At 47.3% G+C, this 27,793-nt stretch overlaps 1 protein-coding gene across 1 annotated transcript; it reads left to right on the plus strand.

The window, feature by feature from the left end:
• Positions 1 to 212: 212 nt before the first annotated feature.
• Positions 213 to 27,318, plus strand: LOC144273984 (uncharacterized). The gene is made up of 7 exons (XM_077832708.1): positions 213 to 276; positions 1,427 to 2,805; positions 14,161 to 14,181; positions 14,892 to 14,978; positions 15,774 to 15,900; positions 26,057 to 26,545; positions 26,741 to 27,318. Exons 1-7 carry the CDS (start codon positions 243 to 245, stop codon positions 27,178 to 27,180), a joined length of 2,577 nt encoding a protein of 858 aa, XP_077688834.1. The 5' UTR covers positions 213 to 242; the 3' UTR covers positions 27,181 to 27,318.
• The last annotated feature ends 475 nt before the right edge of the window (positions 27,319 to 27,793 follow it).

Genomic DNA, 27,793 nt, shown 5'->3' on the forward strand with positions numbered 1-27,793 from the left:
ACATCTATTTAACTGTTGGCAATGTGATGCTGGAAACAGCCCTGGTGATAGGGCAGATGGCAAGGGAGGATGAGGAAGGGGAGCCAGTGACTGAACTTGTGAGATTGTGCTGTGGCTGCATGTGCTGAGTGAGGGACCCTTGCTGTTTCAGAAGCCAGTGACCTTCAAGGAGGTGCCTGTGTATTTTCCTGGGGCAGTGGGCTCTGCGGGACCCCAGTCAGAAAGCTCTGTACAGGGACGTCATGCAGAAGAATTCTGAGACTGTGACCTTGCTGGGTAAGGATTCCTGTCCCTTTGGGTACTGCAAGCTGGGGTCCAGAAGCATCTGGGTTGGGTTGTGTTCATGGGTGTTCCCTGGCCTCTTAGATTTCAGAGGGAGCCACCTCTATCGTCCCATATCGCATGTGTGAGAGACCATCCCCTCTGCACCTCTCCCGCGGGGCCAGAGATTCATGGACATAATGATGGTGCTGCTTTTCCCATAAGTAAGGCTCCCAAGTGGGAGAAACTCCATGTTCCCAGCCGCTCCTTCCCAGGGAACGTTCCATCCTGTGGGGCCTGTGACCCCTCTGCCACTTTAGGGATGGACTCGTGTCTCATGAGTCAGCGCCGCCTAAGTCCCCAGGGCCAGGTTTTCAAGGGTATTTAGACATCAAACTATGCAGATAGCTGCCTCGTGGGATTTTCCAAAGCACAATGGAGATACGTGCCTCGGCGCTACTGAAAATCCCCCAAGGAGCCTGTATGCATCTTTAAGCACCTGAAGACCTTTAAAAATCTGGCTCCAAATTCCCTGTCGGTGTGGATCCCTAAACTCACTTTAGTGACTCAGCATCTGGGCCACACATGCTGCCTTTCCCAGGAGGATATGGGACTATTTCCCTTGTTGTTTGTATTAAATGTCCCTCCAGCAAAGAAAGGGGTTAAAATCCTGGCATAGCCTCCCTAACAACCACTCAGCAAACAGAGGGTGGGTTTGATCCCACTAGCTTTCTGTCCCCTGAGTAGGATTTCCCATTCCCAAACCCAGCATCATCTCCTGGCCAGAGCAAAAGGAAGAGCTGTGGGTCCTGGCTGTCCAGGGCTCTGAGGAAAGGGAGCTCCCAGGGGTGGTTAAACCAACTCAGAAACCATCAGTGAGGGAAGCAAAAATCTGAGATTCCCACAAAAGGTCCATGAGCTCCACCAGTTCTGCCTCTTCTCACCCAGGTCAGGATTTATCCCCATCAGGGGTCATAGTCTCATGGCAGATGTCACTCATCATAGCTTCCCACCCACCCTAACAAATAGCTGGCAGTCTCTCCCTCTCTCTGAGTGTTCAGATGGGATGTAGAAGAGAATCGGTCCCCTCCTTTCTCCTCTCAGGTATTCAGCTTCTGAATCAGCTCCTCTTTGGTTTGTTCCCCCATTTCTTGTTCTCTTTCAGAGGTTCCCATTCCTGCCAGTACAGGGAGTGGCTCCTGTCTGGATTCTCTCTCTGTCCCAGCAGGGGATAGGACACCGAGAAAGAATGAGGAAGAGAATCTGCAGCTGGAAGGTGTCAAGCGAGTGGAATTGCCCGGGATGTTATTGCGACATCCTGAAGGGAATGTTTCCCAGAGCCTGGAGCAGGGGACTGACAGGTGGAATCTGCGCAGGTCCCTTAGGCAGAAAGGAAAACAGCCTGTGGAGAGAGAGCTCAAGGAAACCATCCACCAAGAAATTCCCACTGGAGAGACACCGAACACGTGTAGTGAGTGTGGGAAGAACTTCCGGTGGAGATCAGCCCTTATTGACCACCACAGAATCCACACGGGAGAGAGGCCCTATCACTGTGACGAATGTGGGAGAAGCTTCAGCAGGAGTTCGAACCTTGCTACCCATCAGAGACTGCACACGGGAGAGAGACCCTACAAATGCCCTGACTGCGGGAAAGGCTTTAATCACAGCTCCAACCTTTCTGCACATCAGAGAACCCACACAGGAGACCTTCCTTACAAGTGTCCCGAGTGTGGGAAAAGCTACAGCGTGAGCTCCTACCTCCTGAGACATCAGAAAATCCACACAGGAGAGAGACCCTATAAGTGTGATGAGTGTGAAAAGAGTTTTGGCCAGAGCTCAACCCTTGTTATTCACAAGAGAGTGCACACGGCAGAGAAGCCCTATAAATGCCTTGAGTGCGGGAAATGTTTCAGGAACAGCTCTGACCTTATTAGACACCAGAGAACCCACACAGGAGAAAGACCTTATGAATGCAGCAAGTGTGGGAAAAGTTTCAATGAGAGCTCGCACCTCACCAGGCATCAGAAAACCCACACACGGGAGAGATCCTATAAATGCCTCGAGTGCAATAAATGTTTCAAGAACAGCTCCAGGCTCATTAGACACCAGAGAACCCACACAGGGGAGAAATCCTATAAATGCCCTGACTGCGAGAAAAGCTTCAATCGGAGCTCAAATCTCATTGTCCATCAGAGATCCCACATGCAGCAAAAGCCCTACAAGTGCCTGGACTGTGCTAAAACCTTCAGCTGCAGCTCACAGCTGATCAGGCACCAGAGGATCCACACAGGAGAAAAACCCTATAAATGCCCCGACTGCGGGAAAAGCTTCACCGTGAGCTCACAACTGACTTCCCACCAGAGACTCCACACCGGAGAGAAGCCCTATGGATGCCCCGAGTGCGGGAAAAACTTCCGTCACAGCTCAGGACTCGTGTCACATCAGCGGAAACACAGGAAGGAGGGCTGCCCTGTGACTGTTCCCATTGTGATGACAGCCCACACTTTATTGCATATTACAGTGATGCCCGTGCAAAGCAGCAGTGCCTAGATCCCACGCAGGAGAGAGGCACTATACATCTGTAGAATGGGTTGAAACTTTCCCATGAAAACTATTTTTGATGGAAAATTGTGCGGGTTGATTTGACCCGTTTTTGTGAAAAGTGTCAAGTGTCTGGGTTTTTTTGTTTTTTTTTTTTTTGGGTGGGGAGGGGCGATTGGTGGTTGGGGGGGGGAGGGGACTTGGCAAAAAAACTGAATGCCCCGAACCTGAAATATTTTGCTTTGGAAATGTTGCTACATTGCCTCATGGGAGTTATAGTTCGGTTGTCTTCCTCCTGTCCCGATTCTCCCCTATGGGCCAGGCTCTCAGCTGGATTACATCTCCCATGATGCACCACCTCCCTTCTCTAAGAGTATGTCTGCACTGCAGCTGGGAGCATGCTTCCCAACTTGGGCAGACAGCACATGCTAGCTCTGCTCATGTTAGTACGGTGAAAATTGCAGAATGAGCCAGGGCGGCAGCTCAAGCCAGCCACCTGAATACAAACTGACCCAGACTACCCCTGGCTATGCTGCTATTTTAGTGCACTAGCTTAAGCAGAGCTAGCACGTGTCTGTCTACCCGCTCTGGGATGCACCCCCCCAGCTGCTGTTTAGATGTACCCCAAGAGGGAAAAGTATGGTGCATCATGGGACTTATAGGTGAACCTGGCCTATAAAGAACAATTCAGGCATGAGATATCCACGCTATAACTCACATGAGGTACTGTGGTGACATTTCCCATTCAAAATATTGCTGGTTTTGGCCAAAATTTTCTGTTGGGTGTAGAATCATTTTTCACAAGCTAAAGATGAGTCGAATATGAGTCAACAGTGTAACACTATTGCAAAAAAAGCAAACATCATTCTGGGATGTATTAGCAGGAGTGTTGTAAGCAAGACACAAGAAGTAATTCTTCTGCTCTACTCCATGCTGATTAGGCCTCAGCTGGAGTATTGTGTCCAGCTGTGAGTGCCACATTTCAGAAAAGATGTGGACAAATTGGAGAAAGTCCAGAAAGGAGCAACAAAAATGATTAAAGGTCTAGAAAACATGACCTGTGAGCAAAGATTGAAAAAACTGGGCTTGTTTAGTCTGGAAAAGAGAAGGCTGAGAGGGGACATGATAGTTTTCAAGTACATAAAAGGTTGTTACAAGAAGGAGGGAGAAAAATTGTTCTCCTTAACCTCTGAGGATAGGACAAGAAGCAGTGGGCTTCAATTGCAGCAAAGGTTTAGGTTGGACCTTCGGAAAAACTTCCTAACTGTCACAGTGGCTAAACACTGGAATAAATTGCCTAGGGAAATTGTGGAATCTCCATCACTGGAGATTTTTAAGAGCAGGTTAGACAAACACATGTCTGGGATTGTCTAGATAATACTTAGTCTTGCTCTGAGTGCAGGGGACTGGACTAGATGACCTTTCAAGGTCCCTTCCAGTCCTACACTTCTATGATTTCACTAGTTCAAAAATCCCTTCCCGAAGAGGAGGCTTATTAACCATGAAACAACCAGCAAAGGAAAGAACTAGATTGACCTCCCCTCCCATTAAAGGTGTGAAAGCAGGACACACCTCAGGATCCAAACACTAAAAAAGGGAAATGGGCAGCAATTATTAAAATTAGGTAGAGCTTACATTTAAACACAATTGTACAATACAGGCTACTATCGGCCCTCTTGCAACCACCTCTCATGGAAGTGCCACTTACATCCCCGCAACTGCAAGACATTATCCCACAGTACGACACTCCCACTGGACAGCTCCGGCAGCACTGGTGTGCCATAGACTTCAGGAGTTTGTGATGCACTGGCGGGATCTTTGTGTTATTGCATAGGAACATGCTTAACACACTACTGAACAGCAGCATAGTTGTAGCTGTGTCAGTCCAAGGTTATTAGAGAGATAAGGTGTGGGAGGTAATATCTTTTACTGGACCAAATTCTGTTGGTGAGAGAGACAAGCTTTCAAGCCACAGAGAGCTCTTCTTCAGGGCTGGGTAAGGTACTCTGAACATCACAGCTAAATGCAAGTTGGAACATTGTTTAACATAAGTAATTAGCACATAGGGACCATTAGCACTCAGATTCTATGGTGGGGGAGCACAGTACCTATATAAAAAAATAGATAAAATAGAACATAGGACTGGAAGTGACTCCGTGTCACTGAGTCCAGTTCCATACTACTACAGGCAACCCCAGCATATACTCCAGTTAATAAATGTACCAAGCTCGATCTTAAAACTAGTGAAGTTGTTTGGCCACTGCTCCTCATGATGGGAGGCTGTTCCAGAACCTCACTCCTCTGATGGTTAGAAATCTTCTTCTCAGTTCCAGTCTAAACACGTGTGACCAGTTTATACTCATTTGCAGCTTACCTCTGGGGTGGGTGGGGTTCTGTACCGGCGAAAAGGAGAACACAGTCATAAGTTTATGGTACAGTTGTTAGTGACGTTCACATTTTGTCAACAGAATGGACTATTTATTGGATAGTTGGCAAATATGGTGAGTGGAAATTATCAAAGCCTACAGATTAACTGGCAGATCTTTGACACTCTGTACTTGGTTACTGAAGGAAGTTGTGCTAACATGTTAACATAAGGTGTGAATTTAAAATGATTTAGTTAAATCAATGCAAACTCATTTGTGGACATTCTTATTTTGATTTAAGATTGGCCAATTGCAGTGTAGCTTCAGTCAATAATGAATAGGGTGAAGTTAACTGAAATAAGCCACTCTTCAAATGTGAGGGTTGAAATGATTTAGTAAAATCAGTGTTTTAACCCATTAAGTCAGTGCAAAAGCTGTATGTGAAGAAGGACTCTGCTCACATTTTCAAGGTGGTATTTGCACACATAACCAATCGAACCAAAGATTATCTTTATCAAGTTGCAGTGGGGGAGGTTTAGGTTGGATATTAGGAAAAACTTTTTCACTAGGAGGGTGGTGAAACACTGGAATGCGTTGCCTAGGGAGGTGGTGGAATCTCCTTCCTTGGAAGTTTTTAAGGTCAGGCTTGACAAAGCCCTGGCTGGGATGATTTAATTGGGGATGGGTCCTGCTTTTGAGCAGGGGGTTGGACTAGATGACCTCCTGAGGTCCCTTCCAACCCTGATATTCTATGATTCTATGAACAACAATCCGACCAAAGATTATCTTCGCTAACTGGTAAAGACTGATGTTTCTATTGTATTTTGGATGTAGCTATAACTTCCATTGAAGAAAGATTTTATCAGTTGCATGGTCATTGTGAAACTTTTGAATTTTTATATGATATTGGAAATATTAAAAATCAGTTTTCCAAAGAAGACCTCATGAAGCACTGCCAAGACCTACATTTAGCACTCAGTTCTGATAACGCTGCTAACATTGATGAAGTAGAATTGTATGATGAATTAATAGCTTTATCTGAGATAATAAGTCCTAAAACTTCTCCTCTAAAAGTATTAGAATTTATAGCAAAAAATGATTTTTTCACTCCAAACACTGCTATAGCAGTACACATTCTTTTAACATTGCCAGTATCAGTGGCTTCTGGTGAGCGCAGTTTCTCAAAACTGAAATTACTAAAAAATTATTTGAGGCCCACCATGTCTCAAAATCGTTTGTCAGGACTCGCATTAATTTCAGTTGAAACTACCATTGCAAAAAATTTAGATTTCACTGAATTATTAAAAGACTACACAAGTATAAAACCCAGAAAAATTCAGTTCATATAAATTCTTTTAATTTACGAGAAACTGGCCGCACCAGAAGACACTGATGTTTTTCATTACAGTGTATAGTTGAACCCAAATTGTTTGTAATTATGATTTTGTTAAAATTAAATGAGTACACTAGTAGGAAGTTGTTTTATTTCACTCACTACAAATTCTCTGTTTTAATTTTTTTAAATTTTAAACAGTCAGAAAAAAAAAAAAAACATTGCAAAGTGCAAACGTGTAAAAGCGAAAAGAGGGGGCAGCCAAAAATTTTTTTGCTTGAGGCAGCAAAAAACCTAGAGCCAGCCCTGGCTGAAGTCCCAAGCTCTGGGGCTCTTGGAGAATTTAAGCCATGTTGGGGGGTGAGGAGCCCAAATAAAAGAGGACTAGATGGAGTGGGGAGAGGGGCTACTAACCCTAATCTAACTCTCACATCACTGCCACACACCTGTATCCTGAGGGACCCAACTGTGATATTACAGTTTTCTGATTTTCCCAAAAGTCAGTAGGGTTCTGTCCATTAATGCCTAGAACATTCCCTGAAATTTTGGAATTGATCAGATATGACTTTCAAAAGTTGTCATGTTACTTACACATAAGACAACAGAGAAATGCCATTGAGTTGAGGACAGAAGGTCCTTGTTACTTAACCAGTGAAACCAGTGCACAGACCAACCCACCAGCTTAACCTGACAGGTCACAATGGCTGTTTGTTCAGGGTAGATAAAATCTTTAGTCCAGCTCATGGACATTCTAGGCCACGTCTACATGGTGGCAATTAAAATGGCATAGCTGCAGCACTGTGGTTACACTGGTATAACCCAATAGTGCAGACGTAGCACACAGCAAGGGAAGGGGTTTTTCCATTGTTGTAGGAACACTCCCTCTCCAAGTGACAGTAGCTGGGTTAATGGAAGCATTCTTCCATGGACCTACCTGCATCTGTGCCAGGGTTAGGTTGGCATAGGTACAGTGCACAAGGATGTGGATTTTTCACACCCCTGAATGCCATAACTATGTCAACCTACATATTAAGTGCAGACCAGGCCTTCCCTGCCTCAGCTGTAATCTTGTTCAGTCCCAATAATGCTACTTTCTTCTCTGGGTTGCACTCGTATTGGGACAGGACATGAGCCCTGCTCTGAAGCTACCATTCTGGACTCCAGCATGTCAGTTCCAATTTCCTTTGTCAAAAGTAGTCTAGATTCATGAAGGGACATAGGTGTTTTGACACCAAACGTCACAGTGCCTAACGTTTAGGCCTGTAAAAGCCACAGGAACACCCCTGGTATCCATAAAGCCTGAGGTAGGTGCTCAGGCTCAAAGAATGGGGACAGTCATGTGCCTTAGATTGTGGGGAGCCGTGTAAGATTGCTAGTGGGAGATTCCAATGAAAGGAGTGGTGTGCAACCCCCACCCCCATGGAGATAGGGCCTAAATCCAGGCTGCAGGGAACCCTCTCTTGGAGTTAGGCACCTGAGGCAATAATTCAGTGCTGGCAGCATGGGGTTAGAATTAAGGTGCCTAAAACTGGGGATTAGGTATTTAAGTACCTTTGTGAGTATAGGCCACAGTATCTCTGTTGTGCGTGCAAATACCACCTTGAAAACGTGAGCAGAGTCCTGCTTCACACACAACTTTTGCACTGACTTAATGGGTTAAAGAAATGATTTAGTAAAATCAGTGTAACCCTCACATTTGAAGAGTGGCTTACTTCAGTTAACTTCACCCTATTCATTATTGACTAAAGGATTTAATTCTCACTGTCTTGAAATAATGGTGAGTCAATAAGAGGCTAAGAGTCCTGAGACAAGGAATTGCTTAACAGAATTGGCAGGAGAATTGTAGTCATTAGGTTTCAGAGTGAACATGCAGTGGCTATTAATGTTACCATTCTAAATTCTTGGAGCTCTTGTAGTAGCATGTCGATCTGAGACACCAGTGCCGCAGTGTGACTCTGACAGGGTCTGTACAGCCAAGGGAGTAAAGTCTGCAAGAAATCTCAGAGGCCCCAAAGAATCCCAGGCGATTCAAAACCTTTGGATTGGGCAGGAATTTTGCTCTCCCAAGTTCCAGTCCTCCAGCCCTGCCCATCCCTCTCTGCAGCAGTGTCCAGAGTGGGGTACAGATACCCATACTCCCTGTCCCCACTCACCCTTCCACCCTAGCACACGTGTCAAGGTTCCTTCTGCACTCTGAACTCTAGGGTACAGATGTGGGGACCTGCATGTCCCCCAACAGCATGGGGATGGGATAATCATCATAGACTGCAAAAGTCCATGTTCCTGACCAGCCCTGGTACTGGACAGGCAACTTGGCTGTAGGCAAATTGAAAGAGTTGGACTTGAAGGGTTGAATGGTCACTTGGATCTCCGGGTTGATTAACTTGGGGTCCACTAAGGAAGCATGGATAGCCGACACTTGTGCTCCAGTGTCCCTCCATGCAGTGACCTTCTTCCCGCCCACTCTCACAGTTTCCCTCTGCTCTGAGGGTATCTGGGCCTGAGGACCTCTGGTGTGATTCCGGTGCAATGAACTGTAATCTCTTGGGGTTCTTGGGGCAGTTGGCCTTTACATGTCCCGGCTCGTTACATTTAAAACATCGTCCAGCTGACGGGTCACTGGGGCGAGGTGGGTTCCTGGAGAACGGGGTGGCAGGACGACAAGGTGGCTGGAGGGTTCCTTCGGGGGTAGGTGTGGCCTGGGGCGGCCCCCGGTAATAGGGTGTGGTCTGAGGTTGTCCCTTCTGGTATCCACTCCAACTGCGACCAGTTTTTTTCTTCTCTGCCACCTCCACCCATTTGGCTCCAATCTCCCCCGCCTTGATTACAGTTTTAGGTTTCCTATCTAGGATGTACCTTTCTATTTCCTTAGGAACACCCTCTAAGATCTGTTCCATTTGCATTAGGAAGGGCAAATCTACTGGAGATTGAACACTTGCTCCAGATATCCAGGCATCCCAATGTTTCACAATGTGGTAGGCATGTCAGGTAAATGACACGTCTGGTTTCTACCTTAGGGCTCTGAATCGCCGACGGGAATGCTCGGGTGTTAGCCCCATTCTGACTCTCGCCTTGGTTTTAAACAGTTCATACTGGTTCATTTGTGCCTTAGGCATTTCAGCTGCTACCTCAGCTAAGGGTCCACTGAGCTGCGGCCTCAGTTCTACCACATATTGGTCTGTAGGGATGCTGTACCCAAGGCAGGCCCTTTCGAAGTTTTCTAAGAAGGCCTCGGTATCATCGCCTGCCTTGTAGGTGGGGAACTTTCTGGGATGGGAAGTGGTACCTGGAGAAGGATTGCTAGGGCTTGTTGGTATATTCTGCTGAGCCCTTGCCTTCTCCATCTCCAGTGCATGCTTCCTCTCGTTTTCCTTCTCCTCCAGTTCTTTGGCCCTTGCCTCCATTTCCCTCCTGTGGGCAGCCTCCATTTCTTTTTCCCTGGCCGCATGTATATCCATCTCTATCCGCATGAGTTCTGTCTGTCTTTCATATTCCTTTTGTTTTTCCTCAGCCTCAAATCTGGCTAATTCCAGCTTTTGTTGAACCGTGGAGTCTGTCATCCTAACCTCTCTGTTTTTAACTAACTTTACACCCGAGAGTTACACAGGAAAGAAACAAAAAAAAAACTTGACTTTTAAAATTTTGCTGTGCTATTCTCTGATAGGGATTGTCAGCCTACAGAAAAATAATAAAAAAAACAAAACAAACCCAACAACAATAAAAAAAATTCAGAAAAAAAACCCCTGAAACCCTAACACCTTTGGCTCCAGGCAAATAGGTAGAAAACCCCTCTAGTTGTTCTTAGGAGAAAAAAAAAAAAAGCTTCAGGTCTGTGAAGACTTGTGAATTTCCCTGCAGGAGGTCAACTACTCTGCCTTTAGGAAGAGAAACTGCAGCTCACAAAGGCAATTCCCTTTTGTCTCTGCTCTGGCCCCAAAGCAAAGCAAAAAACCTCCGACTATTTCCAGTTGGGAAACTTGCTTTCTAGCAGCCCAAAGGAAAAAAAAAATCCCTTTTAAATCTGTGTTTCTGGTTCAAAAAAATCTCAAATAGATCTCAAAATGATTTCAAATTGATCCTACCGCTCTGCCACTCTGAACTCTAGGGTACAGATGTGGGGACCTGCATGAAAACCTCCTAAGCTTACTTTTACCAGCTTAGGTTAAAACTTCCCGAAGGTACAAACTATTTTACCCTTTGCCCTTGGACTTCCACTGCCACCACCAAACGTTTATCTGGGTTTATTTTTATTAGGAAAGCATTGTTTGGAAAAAGTCTTCCCCCCCAAAATCCTCCCAACCCTTGCACCCCACTTCCTGGGGAAGGTTTGGTAAAAATCCTCACCAATTTGCGTAGGTGACCACGGACCCAAACCCTTGGATCTTAAGAACAATGAAAAAGCATTCAGTTTCTGAAAAGAAGGATTTTAATAGAAGAAGTAAAAAGTAAAAAAGAATCATTTCTGTAAAATCAGAATGGTAAATACCTTACAGGGTAATTTGATTCAAAACATAGAGAATCCCTCTAGGCAAAACCTTAAGTTACAGAAAGACACACAGACAGGAATATTCATTCTATTCAACACAACTTAATTTCAAAAAGAAAAGGAGTACTTGTGGTACCTTAGAGACTAACCAATTTATTTGAGCATAAGCTTTCGTGAGCTACAGCTCACTTCATCGGATGCATAAAGTGGAAAGTACAGTGAGGAGATTTTATACATACACATGGACCATGAAAAAATATACATTGTAAGGAGAGTGATCACTTAAGATGAGCTATTATCAGCAGGAGAGTGGGGTGGGGGGAGAGAAAACCTTTTGAAGTGATAATCAAGGTGGGCCATTTCCAGCACATTTCCAGGAGTTAACAAGAACATCTGAAGAACAGTGGGGGGTGGGGGGGAAGGAATAAACAAGGGGAAGTAGTTTCACTTAGTATAATGACTTAGCCACTCCCAGTCTCTATTCAAGCCTAAGTTAATTGTATCCAATTTGCAAATTAATTCCAATTCAGCAGTCTATTGTTGGGGGGCTGTCTGTAGGCAAGGACTGGCCTGTCTCCCAAGATTTGTGAGAGTGATGGGTCGTCCTTCAGGATAGGTTGCAGATCTTTGATAATGCGTTTATCATCTAGACCCATGGAAAAGAAGCCCTTGAGGAATTCCACCACGATTTCAACAATTTCCATCCCACCATCAACCTCAACCTGGACCAGTCCACACAAGAGATCCACTTCCTGGACACTACAGTGCTAATAAGAAATGGTCACATAAACATCACCCTATACCGGAAACCTACTGACCGCTATTCCTACCTACATACCTCCAGCTTTCACTCAGACCACACCACACGATCCATTGTCTACAGCCAAGCTCTACGATACAACCGCATTTGCTCCAACCCCTCAGACAGAGACAAACACATACAAGATCTCTGTCAAGCATTCTTACAACTACAGTAGCCACCTGCTGAAGTGAAGAAACAGATTGACAGAGCCAGAAGAGTACCCAGAAGCCACCTACTACAGGACAGGCCTAACAAAGAAAACAACAGAACGCCACTAGCCGTCACCTTCAGCCCCCAACTAAAACCTCTCCAACGCATTATCAAGGATCTACAACCTATCCTGAAGGACGACCCATCACTCTCACAAATCTTGGGAGACAGGCTAGTCCTTGCCTACAGACAGCCCCCCAACCTGAAGCAAATACTTACCAGCAACCACATACCACACAACAGAACCACTCACCCAGGAACCTATCCTTGCAACAAAGCCCTTTGCCAACTGTGCCCACATATCTGTTCAGGGGACACCGTCATAGGGCCTAATCACATCAGCCACACTATCAGAGGCTCGTTCACCTGCACTTCTACCAATGTGATATATGCCATCATGCGCCAGCAATGCCCCTCTGCCATGTACATTGGTCAGACTGGACAGTCTCTACGTAAAAGAATAAATGGATACAAATCAGATGTCAAGAATTATAACATTCATAAACCAGTCGGAGAACACTTCAATCTCTCTGGACACTCGATTTCTGATCTCAAAGTGACTATCCTTCAACAAAAAAACTTCAAAAACAGACTCCAACGAGAGACTGCTGAATTGGAATTAATTTGCAAATTGGATACAATTAACTTAGGCTTGAATAGAGACTGGGAGTGGTTGAGTCATTATACTAAGTGAAACTATTTCCCCTTGTTTATTCCCCCCCCCCCGTTCCTCAGACATTCTTGTTAACTCCTGGAAATGGCCCACCTTGATTATCACTTCAAAAGGTTTTCTCTCCCCTGCCCCCCTCCTGCTGGTAATAGCTCATCTTAAGTGATCACTCTCCTTACAATGTATATTTTTTCATGGTCTGTGTGTATGTATAAAATCTCCTCACTGTACTTTCCACTTTATGCATCCAATGAAGTGAGCTGTAGCTCACAAAAGCTTATGCTCAAATAGACTGGTTAGTCTCTAAGGTACCACAAGTACTCCTTTTCTTTTTGCAAATACAGACTAAGATGGCTGCTACTCTGAAACCTAACAACTTAATTTCTCAGCCATTTAAAGAAATCATAATCTAATGCATACCTAGCTAGATTACTTACTAAATTCTAAGACTCCATTCCTGTTCTGTCCCCAGCAAAAGCATAACACAGACAGACTTTTTGTTTTTCCCTCCCCACAGCTTTTGAAATTATCTTGTCTCCTCATTGGTCATTTTGGTCAGGTGCCAGCGAGGTTATCCTAGCTTCTTAACCCTTTACAGGTGAGAGGATTTTTCCTCTGGCCAGAAGGGATTTTAAAGGTGTTTACCCTTTCCTTTATATTTATGACAACATGCATGAGGGACAGTTCCACCAGATCAAAACCTTCACTGGGATGGGAGACACAGAGGCTGCTGGAACATGCCCTCTGTCTGTGAGAGCTGCTGCTAGCAGAGACATGTTTAATGAATGTTACAATACCCAGTGACACTGGGGGAGACTAGCAGTGCTTAATTTGTAATGAAAGAGGTGCCAGGGCACAAGCACTTTTTTTAAATTAATAACTGATGCAGCAAGACCAGAGGTGCTGGAGCTATGAACTGTCAAGCCCACAGGTGCCAGGGCTCAGCACTGGCAAGCCCTGGCACAAATTAAGCACTGGAGACTAGCCCTGAGGTTTTAAAGCCCAGGTCTAAACTACACCTAGGGGGGTGATTTTCTTAGTGACTTTCTATAGTACAGACTTAGTGATTTTCTGCAGTGCAGACACAGTTATATAAGCATCACAGTGCTTCAGCTGTGTCCCTGCAGCTTATTTTGCTTGGGCAGCACCTGGATTAAGCTCTGCTAGCAAAAGCACATCTTTGCTTGTATAAACTGCATCCCCAGGAGGAGGTCTGCGCAAATCTATCTCTAGTGTAGAAATTAGCTGTTGCCACAGGAGGGCTCTGGATAAAGCTGTGGGAGAGGGCTGCTCTTTCTGCGCTCAGATCAGGATATCAGCAATTGAGCTTCCGGGGTGAGACATTAGTGACCCCTCCATTGTCATGTAGGGGAGCCGGGGCTGAGCAGCCACTGCTCCCTAGCCGGGAGAGAGACAACCCCCCCCGCCGTGCCCAGCCTGGGGGGACTTTCTCCGGAGGCTCGAACCAGCCCCGGGCTCTGCTGACACCAGCCCCTGAGCCGGAGCCTGCAGGTGAGGGGGGAGACCCGGGGGAAGGGCTGGGGCTGGGCAGGAAAGTGACTCTGCACCAACGGCTCCTCCTCGCCCCAGCTCTGCTCCCGGGGGGAGGCGGGGGTCTGCGAGTCCCGGAGCTGCTGCTGGTGCCCCCCCCCCCCCCCCGCCTCTGCCCCCCTGAGCGCCTGCAGGAGCCGAGCCAGCGCCGGGAGAGCGACCGGGCCAGGGACCGAGTCTCCCAGCCCGAGGGGAGGGGGCAGGAGGGAGATGGGCAGAGACTGGCAGGGGCAGCAGGAGTAGTCAGTGGGGAGGGAGGTTCCCGGCTCCCAGCCCTGCCCAGCCCCATTCCCTGCAGCACCCTGGGCAGATTGACTTTCCTGGGACAAGGTGAGGAGCAGGAAGAGGAAAAGCCAGTTCCTGCCTCTGCTGGGAGAATGTGCTGCTCTGGGGACAGTGTCAGGGGGATCCCCCAAAGTGGCTCCTTTCATCTCTTTTCTAGTATTTGGTTCAGAGACGCTGGTATTGGGGCGAGTGGGGGGTTGAAATGTTGTAGTGGGGTTGGTCCTGGTGCAGGGAGCCGAGTCTGCACTAGCATGAAGCAACAAAGCCTTTTCCCGCCACCACTGAGTCATGAGCGTCTGTCCACAGGGAAAAGGCCTGCTGGGAATCAGGGTGTGAAATGGCCTAAAGCCCCTTCTGAAACCTGCCCCATTTTCTCGCCCTGACAGGCTGAAGAACCACATCCGGTCCATTCCAGACTGCACTACCCTCCTGGGGCATGGGGCAGGGACATGGCTGGAGCAAGGCTGGCTCAGGTAGGGCATTTGTATTGGAGTTCATGGAAAAGAGAAGAAGGCAGTGAAAGGCTGGGGTCAAACAGGCCCTCATGCTTTGGATACAAATCTGTCCTGGAGGGTTGGGAATCCTCCTGTGATGTGGAAGGTGAACCAAGCCCCTGACGGTCCTGAAGCCATATTTAAACTCCCTTATGGGTAGGGGCTGCTGGGAGTTTCTGAAGGAACTTCTCATTTCTGCTACAGGTCCTGTTTTGGCCCCACTGCTCTTTGGTAGTAGAGACCAGCACAGTTACGTCTAGGACTATCTGAGCCACATAGTGCAATCAGGGAACCCTACTGAGGATGGCAGCTTTGAGGCCCCCAGACTACAACTCCCATGAAGCACCAGGGCAGCATTTCCAAATCAAAATATTTCTGGCTTTGGATACCATTTTCCACAGGGGTAGGTGGGTGCGGGAATGGTTTTTTGACCTGCCTTTTGGAATTGAACTAGTTGAGGTTTTGTCCAATATTTTTTTTAGTATTTGAATTTTTACCCCAAAAAAAAAAAATCCTGTTTTCTGTCCCACTCCGGTGATGCTTCTGGGAGTAATGAAAGCAGGGACAGAACCATCAACAGTCTGTGGGGTACAAGGAAAGTGGGGTGAGGGCCTTTTGGAAGGTGATTCTAACTCTAAGCTAGGATTCATGGGAACTACACCGATCCCTGCAGGGCAGAATTCAGCAGAGGGCTCAACCAGGTCTCCCGTGACTGAGCTGGTGGGACTGTGGCTGGCACAGGAAGCTCTGAATGGGGGATTCTTGGTATTCCAGGAGCCGGTGACCTTCGAGGAGGTGGCTGTGTATTTCACCAAGGAGCAGTGGGCTCTGCTGGTCCCAGGTCAGAGAGCCCTCTACAGGGACGTCATGCAGGAGAATTATGAGACTGTGGCTTCACTGGGTAAGGATTCCTGTCCCCTCGGGTACAGCTTGTGACCATGGGGGCCTCTTCCAGTCTTCTGTTCTTATAAGGGAGCAGGGAAGGAACCCTGAGCAGAAGCCAATGCAGGTGCTTAAGAGACCCCACATCTTAGGGATACATTTCATAGTCCCCAGATCCCATATGAGAGACATCCTCCACATCTCTTCTCATGGGCCAGAAGATTCTGGGACCCACCAGGGATTCTTCTCTTAATATCTCTAGTGATTTGAACAGGGACACACTTGCTTTATTCCCCCAAATTCCTGATAGTGGTTTAAACCCTCTTCTTAACCATTATTAATACTGTGAGTATTTAGCTTGCAGTAGTGCGCAGAGGCCCAAGAGGCCAGGGCCCCATTCTGCTAAGCACTGTACAAACATATAGTAAATGACTGTCTGTGACCCGAGGAGTTTACAGCCTGAAAATCTACTATGACAGGTGTTGACGCACACAGAGACAAGGCACATCTGTGGGATCTGTAAAGAAAATAGAGTTCCCCCTCACACAATTTATTTCAATTCAAGGTGATAATATTTCTTCCTAGCCTCTTAGTAATTGTAGAGATGCCTGCCTTAAAACAACACAAAAGAGTGTGTTTATTAGTTGTCAGTGTTCAGGGGAGGTCATCAGCACAGCCTGCTTCAGAGCTTCATAAAGAAGAGACTACAATAACCATCTTGTCTGACCTGCATCACACAGGCCAGCGAATTTTCCCAGAGATTCCCAATATCTTGTGGTTGAACTGGAGGGTATTTTTTAGAAAGACATCTGGTCCTGACTTGAAATCTCCAAATGATGGAGAACACGCCCTGTCCCTTGGTAAATTGTTCCAGTAGTTAATCCCTCTCACAGTTAAGCCTGTGCACCTTATTTCTAGCTTGAATTTATCTAGATTCAGCTTCCAGCTTTGGACCTTGTCACTATTTTTGCCTACTAAATTAAAGACCTGACTGCTACATGAAATCTCCTGCCCATGTAGGTAGGTGCTTGTAGACCTTTCAGGTAGAGCTAGATGAGAAATCGTTTTCCCATCTTGTGAAAATTTTGAGATTTCAAAGGGTTTGGGAGTTTTTTTCTTTTTTGACCCACCCGCATCAAGACAAAAAATGAGACCTTTTGAAATTCTGTTGCAGAGAGATCCACCTAGAATAGCTAGAAGCCCAGGCATTAGGAAACTCATCTGGGAAGTGGTAGACCCAGTTATATAAGAATACTAGAATGGCCACAATGTGTCAGACCAATGGTGCATCTAGTCCAGTATCCTATCTTCCAACCGTGGCCACTGCCAGACGCTCAAGAGAGAATGAACAGAACAGGCAATTATCGAGTGATCCATCCCCTGTCATCCAGCCCCAACTTCTAGCAGTCAGAGGTTTAGGGACATCCAGAGCATTGGGTTGAATCCCTGACCATCTTGGCCAATAGCCACTGATGGACCTATCCTCCAGGAACTTATCTAACTCTTTTTTGAACACAGTTATAGTTTTGGCCTTCACAACATGCCCTGGCAACGAGTTCTGCAGGTTGACTGTGTGTTTGTGTTTGTTGTAAACCTGCTGCCTTTAATTTCATTGGGTGATCCCTGGGTCTTGTGTTGTGTGAAGGAGTAAATAACATTTCCCTATTCATTTTCTCCAAACCATTCATGATTTTGTAAACCTTTATCATATCCCCTGTTAGTCATCTCTTTTCTAAGATAAACAGTTTCAGTGTTTTTAATCTTTCATTGTATGGAAGCTGTTCCACACCCCTAATCATTTTTGTTGCCCTTCTCTGTACTTTTTCCAATTCTAATATAACTTCTTTGAAATGGGGCAACCAGACCTGCATGCAGTATTCAAGGTGTGGATTTATATAGTGGCATTATGATATTTTCTGTTTTATTATGTATCCCTCTCCTAATGATTGCTAACATTCTTTTAGCTTTTTTTGCTTACTGCTGCACTTTGAGCAGATGTTTTCAGAGATCTATCTACAGTAACTTCAAGATCTCTTTCCTGAGTGGTAACAGCTAATTTAAACTCGATTATTTTGTATGTGTAGTTGGGATTATGTTTTCCAATATGAATTACTTCGCACTTATCAATATTGAGTTTCATCTGCCATTTTGTTGCCCAGTCACCCAATTTTGTGAAAGCCCTTTGTAGCTCTTCACAGTCAACTTTGCACTTAACAATCTTGAGTATTGTCTGCAAACTTTGCCCCTTCCCTGTTTATTCACTTTTCCAGATCATTTATGAATGTATTGAACAGCACAGGTCCCAGTACAGATCCCTGGGGACCCCACTATTTACCTGTTTCCATTCTGAAAACTGACATGTATTCCTACCCTTGTTTCCTGTATTAACCAATTACTGATCCATGAGAGGACCTTCCCTCTTATCCCATGACAGCTTAATTTGCTTAAGAGCCTTTGGTGAGGGACCTTGTTAAAGGCTTTCTGAAAGTCCACATACACTGTATCAACTGGATCACCCTTGTCCACATTTTTGTTGATGCCTTCGAGGAATTCTAATGAATGGGTGAGGCACAATTTGCCTTTACAAAAGCCATGTTGTCTCTTCCCCAGCTTATTGTATTCATCTATGTGTCTGATCTGTTCTTTACTATAGTTTCTACCAATTTACCTAATAGGCTTACAAGCCTGTATTTGCCAGTACTGCCTTTGGAGCCTTTTAAAAAAATAAATGTTACATTAGCTATCCTCCAGTCTCCAACCCTACTCCCTGGCAGGAGCACGGAAGGGGTGGGGAGGGACCCCCACTTGTTCTGGTCCAGGGCCCCACAAAACCCTAATCCATCCCTGTGCAAGGGTGTTAAATTTAACTGCATTGCGGTCACTATTACCAAGCAGTTCAGCTATATTCACCTCTTGGACCAGATCCTGTGTGTCATTTAGAACTAAATCAAGAATTGCCTCTCCCCTTGTGGGTTTCAGGACTAGTTCCTTCAAGAAGCATCCATTCATGGTGTCTAGAAATTTATCTCTGCCTCCCATCCTGAGGGGACATACCCAGTCAAAACGGGGTAGTTGAAATCCCTCATTATGATTGGGTGTTCTGTTTTTGTGACCTCTCTAATCTCCCTGAGCATTTCACAGTCATCATTACCATCCTGGTCAGGTGGTCGGTAGTATATCCCTACTGCTACACTCTTATTATTCAACTATGGAATTTCTATATGTGGAAATTCTATGGTATGGTTTGATTCTTTTAAGATTTTTGCTTTTTTGGCTCTATGCTTTCTTTCACCTGTAGTGTCACTCCCCCACCAGTGAGACCTTCTCTGTCATTCCTCATCACACCCTATTTTGTACCCTGGTGTTCCCGTGTCCCACTGGTTATCATCATTCAATCAAATTTCTGTGGTGGCTATTATATCAATATCCTCATTTAATACCAAGCACTCAAGTTCACCCCTCTTAGTATGTAGTCTTCTGGCATTTGTACACAAGCAATATTTAGTTGTCTGCCTTTCTGTGATGTAACGGTGATGGATTCTTTTTCTTTGAACTCTTTTTTTTTTTTTTTTTTTTCCGCTTCCTACATGTACAGTACTTTATATCTTCTCCTCTTTACTAGGTCCTTCTTGTAGTGTGGGACTCAAAACTGGACACAGTACTCCAGATCAGGCCTCAGCAATGTCAAATAGAGGGGAACGATCACGTCCCTTGATCTGCTGGTAATGCCCCTGCTTATACAACCCAAAATGCCATTGGCCTTCTTGGCAACAAGGGCACACTGTTGACTCATATCCAGCTTCTCGTCCACTGTAATCCCTAGGTCCTTTTCTGCAGAACTGCTGCCGAGCCATTCGGTCCCTAGTCTGTAGCGGTCCATGGGATTCTTCCGTCCTAAGTGCAGGAATCTGCACTTGTCCTTGTTCAACCTCATCAGATTTCTTTTGGCCCAATCCTCTAATTTGTCTAGGTCCCTCTGTATCCTATCCCTACCCTCCAGCATATCTACCACTCCTCCCACTTTAGTGTCATCTGCAAACTTGCTGAGGCTGCAATTCACGCCATCCTCCAGATCATTAATGAAGATATTGAACAAAACCAGCCCCAGGACCGACCCTTGGGCACCCCACTTGATACCGGCTGCCAAGTAGACATGGAGCCATTGATCACTACCCTTTGAGCCCGATGATCTAGCCAACTTTCTATCCACCTTCTAGTCCATTCATCCAGCCCATACTTCTTTAACTTGCTGGCAAGAATACTGTGGGAGACTGTGTCAAAAGCTTCGCTAAAGTCAAGGAATAACACATCCACTGCTTTCCCCTCATCCACAGAGACAGGCATATTAGAAGGCATAGAAGGCAATTAGATTAGTCAGGCATGACTTGCCCTTGGTGAATCCATGCTGACTGTTCCTGATCACTTTCCTCTCCGCTAAGTGCTTCAGAATTGATTCCTTGACGACCTGCTCCATGATTTTTCCAGGGACTGAGGTGAGGCTGACTGGCCTGTAGTTCACTGGATGCTCCTTCATCCCTTTTTTAAAGATGGGCATTACATTAGCCTTTTTCCAGTCATCTGGGACCTCCCGCCGATTGCCATGAGTTTTCAAAGACAATGGCCAATGGCTCTGCAATCACATCTGCCAACTTCTTTAGCACTCTTGGATGCAGCGCTTCCAGCCCTATGGACTTGTGCTCGTCCAGTTTTTCTAAATAGTCCCAAACCACTTCTTTCTCCACAGAGGGCTGGTCACCTCCTCCCCATGCTGTGCTGCCCAGTGCAGTAGTCTGGGAGCTGACCTTGTTCGTGAAGACAGAGGCAAAAAAAAGCATTGAGTACATTAGCTTTTTCCACATCCTCCATCACTAGGTTGCCTCCCTTGACTTTCTTCTTGTTGCTAACATACCTGAAGAAACCCTTCTTGTTACTCTTAAAATCCCTAGCTGCAACTCCAAGTGTGATGTGGCCTTCCTGATTTCACTCCTGCATGCCTGAGCAATATTTTTATACTCCTCCCTGGTCATTTGTCTAAGCTTCCACTTCATATAAACCTCTTTTTTGTGTTTAAGATCAGCAAGGATTTCACTGTTAAGCCAAGCTGGTCGCCTGCCATATTTACTATTCTTTCTACACATCGGGATGGTTTGTTCCTGTAACCTCAATAAGGATTCTTTAAAATACAGCCAGCTCTCCTGAACTCCTTTCCCCCTATTGTTGTTCTCCCAGGGGATCCTGCCCATCAGTTCCCTGAGGGAATCAAAGTCTGCCTTTCTGAAGTCCAGAGTTCGTATTCTATTGCTCTCCTTTCTTCCTTGTCAGGATTCTGAACTCGACCATCTCATGGTCACTGCCTCCCAGATTCCCATCCACTTTTGCTTCCCCTACTAATTCTTCCCAGTTTGTGAGCAGCGGGTCAAGAAGAGCTCTGCCCCTAGTTGGTTCCTCCAGCACTTGCACCAGGAAATTGTCCCCTACACTTTACAAAAACTTCTTGGGTTGTCTGTGCACCGCTGTATTGCTCTCCCAGCAGATATCAGGGTGATTTGAAGTCTCCCATGAGAACCAGGGCCTGCGATCTAGTAACTTCCGTGAGTTGCCGGAAGAAAGCCTCGTCCACCTCATCCCTCTGGTCTCGTGGTCTATAGCAGACTCCCAGCACGACATCACCCTTGTTGCTCACACTTCTAAACTTAATCCAGACACTCTCAGGTTTTTCTGCAGTTTCATACTTGAGCTCTGAGCAGTCATACTGCTCTCTTACATACAATGCAACTCCCCCACCTTTTCTGCCCTGCCTGTCCTTCCTGAACAGTTTATACCCATCCATGACAGTACTCCAGTCATGTGAGTTATCCCACCAAGTCTCTGTTGTTCCAATCTCATCATAATTCCTTGACTGTGCCAGGACTTCCAGTTCTCCCTGCTTGTTTCCCAGGCTTCTTGCATTTATGTATAGGCACTTGAGATAACTCGCTGATCGTCCCTCTTTCTCAGTATGAGGCAGGAGCCCTCTCCTATCCTTCCTTACGTCATTGGTACCTACATGGACTACCAGCTCCTCCCCAGCATTGAACACATGTCTATCTAGATGTCTTGCGAGGTCTGCAACCCTCGCACCAGGCAGGCAGTTCACCATGCAGTTCTCCCAGTCATCACAAACCCAGCTACCTATATTTCTAATGATTCACTCTCCTATTCCAATTACTTGGCTCTTCCTAATAACTGGAATACTATGACATCATCTGGAATCGTTTCCCTCTGCTCCAGTTGGATGTTCTCCTTCCCCATAAGAACATAAGAATGGCCATACTGGGTCAGACCAAAGGTCCATCCAGCCCAGTATCCTGTCTACCGACAGTGGCCAATGCCAGGTGCCCCAGAGGAAGTGAACCTAACAGGTAATGATCAAGTGATCTCTCTCCTGCCATCCATCTCCACCCTTTGACAAACAGAGGCTAGGGACACCATTCCTTACCCATCCTGCCTAATAACCATTAACCCCAAGACTTCCTTACCCATCCTAGCAAATAGCCATTAACCCCGAGACTTCCATCCTCCTCAGCAGCACAGAGGCTGTCAGACTTGGGGTGGGACCGTTCTGCTCTGTCCTGAAAAGTCTTGTCTGTAATTAGGGGGCTGGAACACATGACTTATGAGGAGAGGCTGAGGGAACTGGGATTGTTTAGTCTGCGGAAGAGAAGAATGAGGGGGGATTTGATAGCTGCTTTCAACTACCTGAAAGGGGGTTCCAAAGAGGATGGATCTAGACTGTTCTCAGTGGTAGAAGATGACAGAACGAGGAATAATGGTCTCAAGTTGCAGTAGTGGAGGCTTACGTTGGATATTGGGAAAAACTTTTTCACTAGGAGGGTGTTGAAGCACTGGAATGCGTTACCTAGGGAGGTGGTGGAATCTCCTTCCTTAGAGGTTTTTAAGGTCAGGCTTGACAAAGCCCTGGCTGGGATGATTTAATTGGGGATCGGTCCTGCTTTGAGCAGGGGGTTGGACTAGATGACCTCCTGAGGTCCCTTCCAACCCCGATATTCTATGATTCTATTATTCTACCTCTCTGTCTCCCTTAGCGTCTCCAGTTTAGTCACTCTGGTCTCCACAGCCCATACTCAGTCTCTGAGGGCCATGAGCTCTTTTCACCGAGTGCAAAAATATGCCACCATAACCCGCCCACAAGGCAGATAATCGTACATGTTTCATTCAGGGCAATAAACTGGATAGCCCCCACACTGCTGCTGGGCTTCTGCCTGCATTCTTTTTTGCTTTTGAAGGATTGGTTGGTTTGTTTGTTCATTCATTCTTTGGGGGTTTTGTTTTGGGTTTTTTTGGGGTTTGTGTGAGTGGGGTTATTGGCCTAAGTTTAAAGTATGTTTGTTAGATGTAGCTTGCTCTCAGGCTTCCCCCCCACACACACACCCCAAGTTGGCTTGCAAAACTCCCCTGTTCACTAGCTCCTCTGGTCACTTAGAAGCAGATTTTTTAAACCCCTCTTTTCCCTGAATTAGCCTTGCTCCTTGTCAAGGGGTCAAAGGATGGCTGGCAAGAGCCTCATTAGTAAGGTCTCAGTCTAGCCTAGCAGGCCACTAGGCTCAGCACACAGCCCCCAAAACAGACCACACTATAAACATCAATCAAGCAGGCACACAACAAGCTGACAGCAAACTCACCCCCAGGATCACCTAATCACTCCTCCTGCACCTGGAGAGCTCCCTCCCAGGACTCCCCCGTTTGCAAGGCTCTGATCTGGAGCAGAGACTTGGCTCTACCAGTCCCTCTGGGGTGCCTAAACCCCCAGGCTGTGGAACCAATTTCTCTTGCGTCGGCCCAATTAATATTTAATTGCTTATTCAAAGTGGAACAGCTCCAGTGGGGGAAGTTCGCAAAGAGTGAGAAAGATCTGAGCTCTCCCTGGGGTGCAGAAGGTATAGACTGAACTTGCTGCTCTGCTAGATTCTGGCCACGGACTCAAACCTAGATCCCAGCCGCGTTCCCTACCCATTGGAATGGATGAGGCTGTCTGACCCTAGGCTTCATCCTGGACCTGAGAAATTGGTTTCCATAAATTGGCATTTTCTGATTTAAAAAAAAAACATTGTGTCAAAAATTTCCCCACCAGCTCTGTTCCAGGTCTTTGCAGTAAGGGCAGGATTCATGTCCTTCCCCTGATTTCCCAGCATGCTTTGGCCCACTAGAACATTGACAGAGAATCATAGAAGATTAGGGTTGGAAGAAGACTCAGGAGGTTATCTAGTCCAATCCCTGCTCAAAGCAGGACCAACCCCAACTAAAGCATTCCAGCCAGGGCTTTGTCAAGCCGGGCTTTAAAAATCTCTAAGGATGGAGATTCCACCACCTCCCTAGGTAACCCATTCCACTGCTTCACCACCCTCCTGTGGAAGCGTTTCAGCTTCAGAGAGAGGACCTGGACTTCAATCTCTTACTAGCAGCCTAAATTTAGCCTCCAGGACCTCTCTCATAGAATCATAGAATATCAGGGTTGGAAGGGATCTAGTCCAATCCCCTGCTCAAAGCAGGACCAATCCCCAACTAAATCATCCCAGCCAGGGCTTTGTCAATCCTGACCTTAAAAACTTCAAAGGAAGGAGATTCCACCACTTCCCTAGGTAACACGTTCCAGTGCTTCACCACCCTCCTAGTGAAAAAGATTTTCCTAATATCCAACCTAAACCTCCCGCACTGCAACTTGAGACCATTACTCCTTGTTCTGTCATCTGCCACCACTTAGAACAGCCTAGCTCCATCCTCTTTGGAACCCCCCTTCAGGTAATTGAAGGCTGCTATCAAATCCCCCCTCACTCTTCTCTTCTGCAGACTAAATAAGCCCAGTTCCATCAGCCTCTTCTTGTAAGTCATGTGCCCCAGGCCCCTAATAATTTTCATTGCGTTCCGCTGGACTCTCTCCAATTTGTTCACATCCTTTTTGTAGTGGGGGGCCCAAAACTGCATGCAGTACTCCAGATATGGCCTCACCGGTGCCAAATAGAGGGGAACGATCACATCCCTCAATCTGCTGGCAATGCTCCTATTAATGCAGCTCAGTATGCCATTAGTCTTTTTGACAACGAGGGCCCACTGCTGACAGAGCTGCCAGAGTGAGCTACATTTCCCAGTATGCCCTGCTCTTGGGCAAAGACATCTGAGGGCAACTGCCTGGAACCCCCAGAAGCCATCTTGGCCCATCACTGGCAAGTGGAGCACAAGCTTGTCTGGAGCTACTTGTACCACTCCAGCCTCAGGCGGTAAAGCTAAGGTCAGCAGTTGCTTCATTATTAATTCCTGGCTGCTCCTCCAGTTCAGTGACTTGGTCTTTTGACCAAGGATCCTGGAACTGAGCTGGGCTGACCGGGTTCCCATCGTACACCTTAAAAAGTCAGTCCACTGTCCTGTTACACCGTGAAATGGGCAGGTGGATTTTTACACCCCAGGGACACGTGTGTGTGTGTACAAACCGGGGAGCCTTAAGTGGACTGCAGAGGACCCCATTTGTCTGCCACCGGATGTGTGAACCCACAGAGTGGGTCTCCATGAATATTTTCCAGTCGCTTTGTCTCAAGCACCCCCTCGCCCAGCAAAGAAAGGGGCTGATATGAAAGCAGAGAACTGCCTGCATGAAAAGCACAACGTGAATACCAGCCTCAACCTCTTCCCATTTTCTACCCCTGAGCAGGGTTTCCCGTTCCCAAACCCCGTGTGATCTCCCAGCTGGAAGGAGGGGAGGAGCCGTGGGTACCAGATCCCCAGGGCTCTGAGGACAGGGAGGTCCCAAGACACAGCCACAGAGGTGAGGATTTAGTTAAACTAACTTGGAAACCATCCAAGCCCTTGGGAGCTCCCCCAGTTCTGTCTCATCTCATCCAGGTCAGGATTGTCCCCAGCAGGTCATATCCTCATGGCGGACTCAACTCAGCTCTTCCCGCCCACCCTGGCTGGAGATCCCTTCCCATGCTTGCTCAGACGGGCTGCGGGGGCAGGCCTGGCCCTGCTCTCTCTCCTCTGGGAGAATGGAGGGTTTGGGGAATCAGCTTCTGATTTTTGACCCTCTCAATTCCTTTGTGACACTCCCTTTAGCATCCCCATTCCCCACGTTCCCTTGCTGCCTGCAGAGACACTGACTCGTCTCTGGATTCTCTCAATTGCAGCTGCTGAGGGGATGGCGAGGAAGGAGGAGGAGAGGCCGCAACAGGACACCCCTGCGCAGCTGCAGGTGCAGAGCCCTGGTCAGGGAGCAGCCTGTGTGACTGAGGGCAGTTCAGGAAGGCAGCAGAGAAACTCGCCCTCAGAGTCGGAGTGTGAGCCAGGCTCTGGGCAGCACCCCACCAGGGGCCCATCCCCTCCCTGTGGCGGAGCTGTGGAGAGTCAGGGCCAGGCCAGGGAGCGGCCCAATGTGTGCAGCGAGTGCGGGAAAGGCTTCCGGCGTGGCTCAGACCTCAGCAAGCACCGCCGGTCCCACGGCGAGCGTCCCCACCAGTGCCCCGAGTGCGGGAAAGGCTTCCCCGTCCGCTCAGCCCTGGCCACCCACCGGCGCATCCACACAGGGGAGCGCCCCTATGCCTGCGACGCATGCGGGAAGCGCTTTGGCCAGAGCTCCCACCTGATGCAGCACCTGCGCTCCCACACAGGGGAGAAGCCGCACCGGTGCCCCGAGTGTGGGAAGAGCTTCCGGGAGGGCTCCACGCTGGCCCGGCACCGCCGCACCCATCGCCAGGAGAAGCCCCACACCTGTCCCCACTGCGGGAAGGGTTTCCACGAGCGGTCCAACTTCGCCCGGCACCAGCGCACCCACGCCGGAGAGCTGCCCTCTGCCCCAGAGGAGGAGGGGAAGTCCTTCATCTGCCCCGAGTGTGGGAAGGGCTTTGGCCGCAACGCCTACCTGACCCTGCACCGGCGCGTGCACACCGGGGAGAGGCCCTACGCCTGCACCGACTGCGGGAAGCGCTTCAGCGCCAGCTCCAACCTGACCCGGCACCAGCGCGTCCACACGGGCGAGAGGCCCTACCCCTGCGCCCGCTGCGGGAAACGCTTCTCCCAGAGCTCCACCCTCTTTGTGCACCTGCGCACCCACACCGGGGAGGCACCCTACCGCTGCGCTGCCTGCGGGAGGGGCTTCAGCCAGAACTCCACCCTCCTGGCGCACCAGCGCACCCACAGGGGTGAGAAACCCTGCCGCCAGCCGCCAGGAGCCTGTGCCAGGAACGGGCCCTACCTGGGCAAGTGCTGTGCCAGCGACCCGCTGCTCCAGAGGCACCAGAAGGCACACCTGTGAAGGGGGGCTGTCCCCACACGGAGGCATGGTAGAGCGCAGCCCTGAGGAATAGCCCAGGGTCAGGGCCCTGCCTGGGGATAGGAGACCCAAACTCAGTTTCTTGCTCTTCCATAAATCACTTAGGCCCAGATTGTCAAAGGTATTTAGGCTCCTGACTCTTATTGATTTAAATGGACTTTAAGGTCAGATTTTAAAGGTATTTGGGTGCTGAAAGATGCCTAAAAATTCAGTTCCAAAAGGGAACCAAAAAAAGTAGAAATTTCCCATGCAAAAAAATTCCATCATGTTCTGGCTGTGACTTTATATGTTTTTATTTATTTATATATAATACACACACACACACACACACACACACACACACACACACACACACACACACACACACACACACACACACACATTCTTATATATTACTATATATACACACACACACATGTATACTATATGTATTATGCAATATATATATTTTTTAATTGAAACAAACAATCATTTTAAAAGGAAAATCAAAATGGTCCCTCCCCAAAAGGTAGAAATAGAACCTTTCCGCCTTCTAGGCATGTTTCCATCTCATTTTATTTTTCCTCAATGAAATTTCATCAGAACTAATCCATTT

The sequence above is a fragment of the Eretmochelys imbricata genome, chromosome 14, assembly GCF_965152235.1.
Source record: "Eretmochelys imbricata isolate rEreImb1 chromosome 14, rEreImb1.hap1, whole genome shotgun sequence".
Lineage (NCBI taxonomy): Eukaryota > Metazoa > Chordata > Testudines > Cheloniidae > Eretmochelys > Eretmochelys imbricata.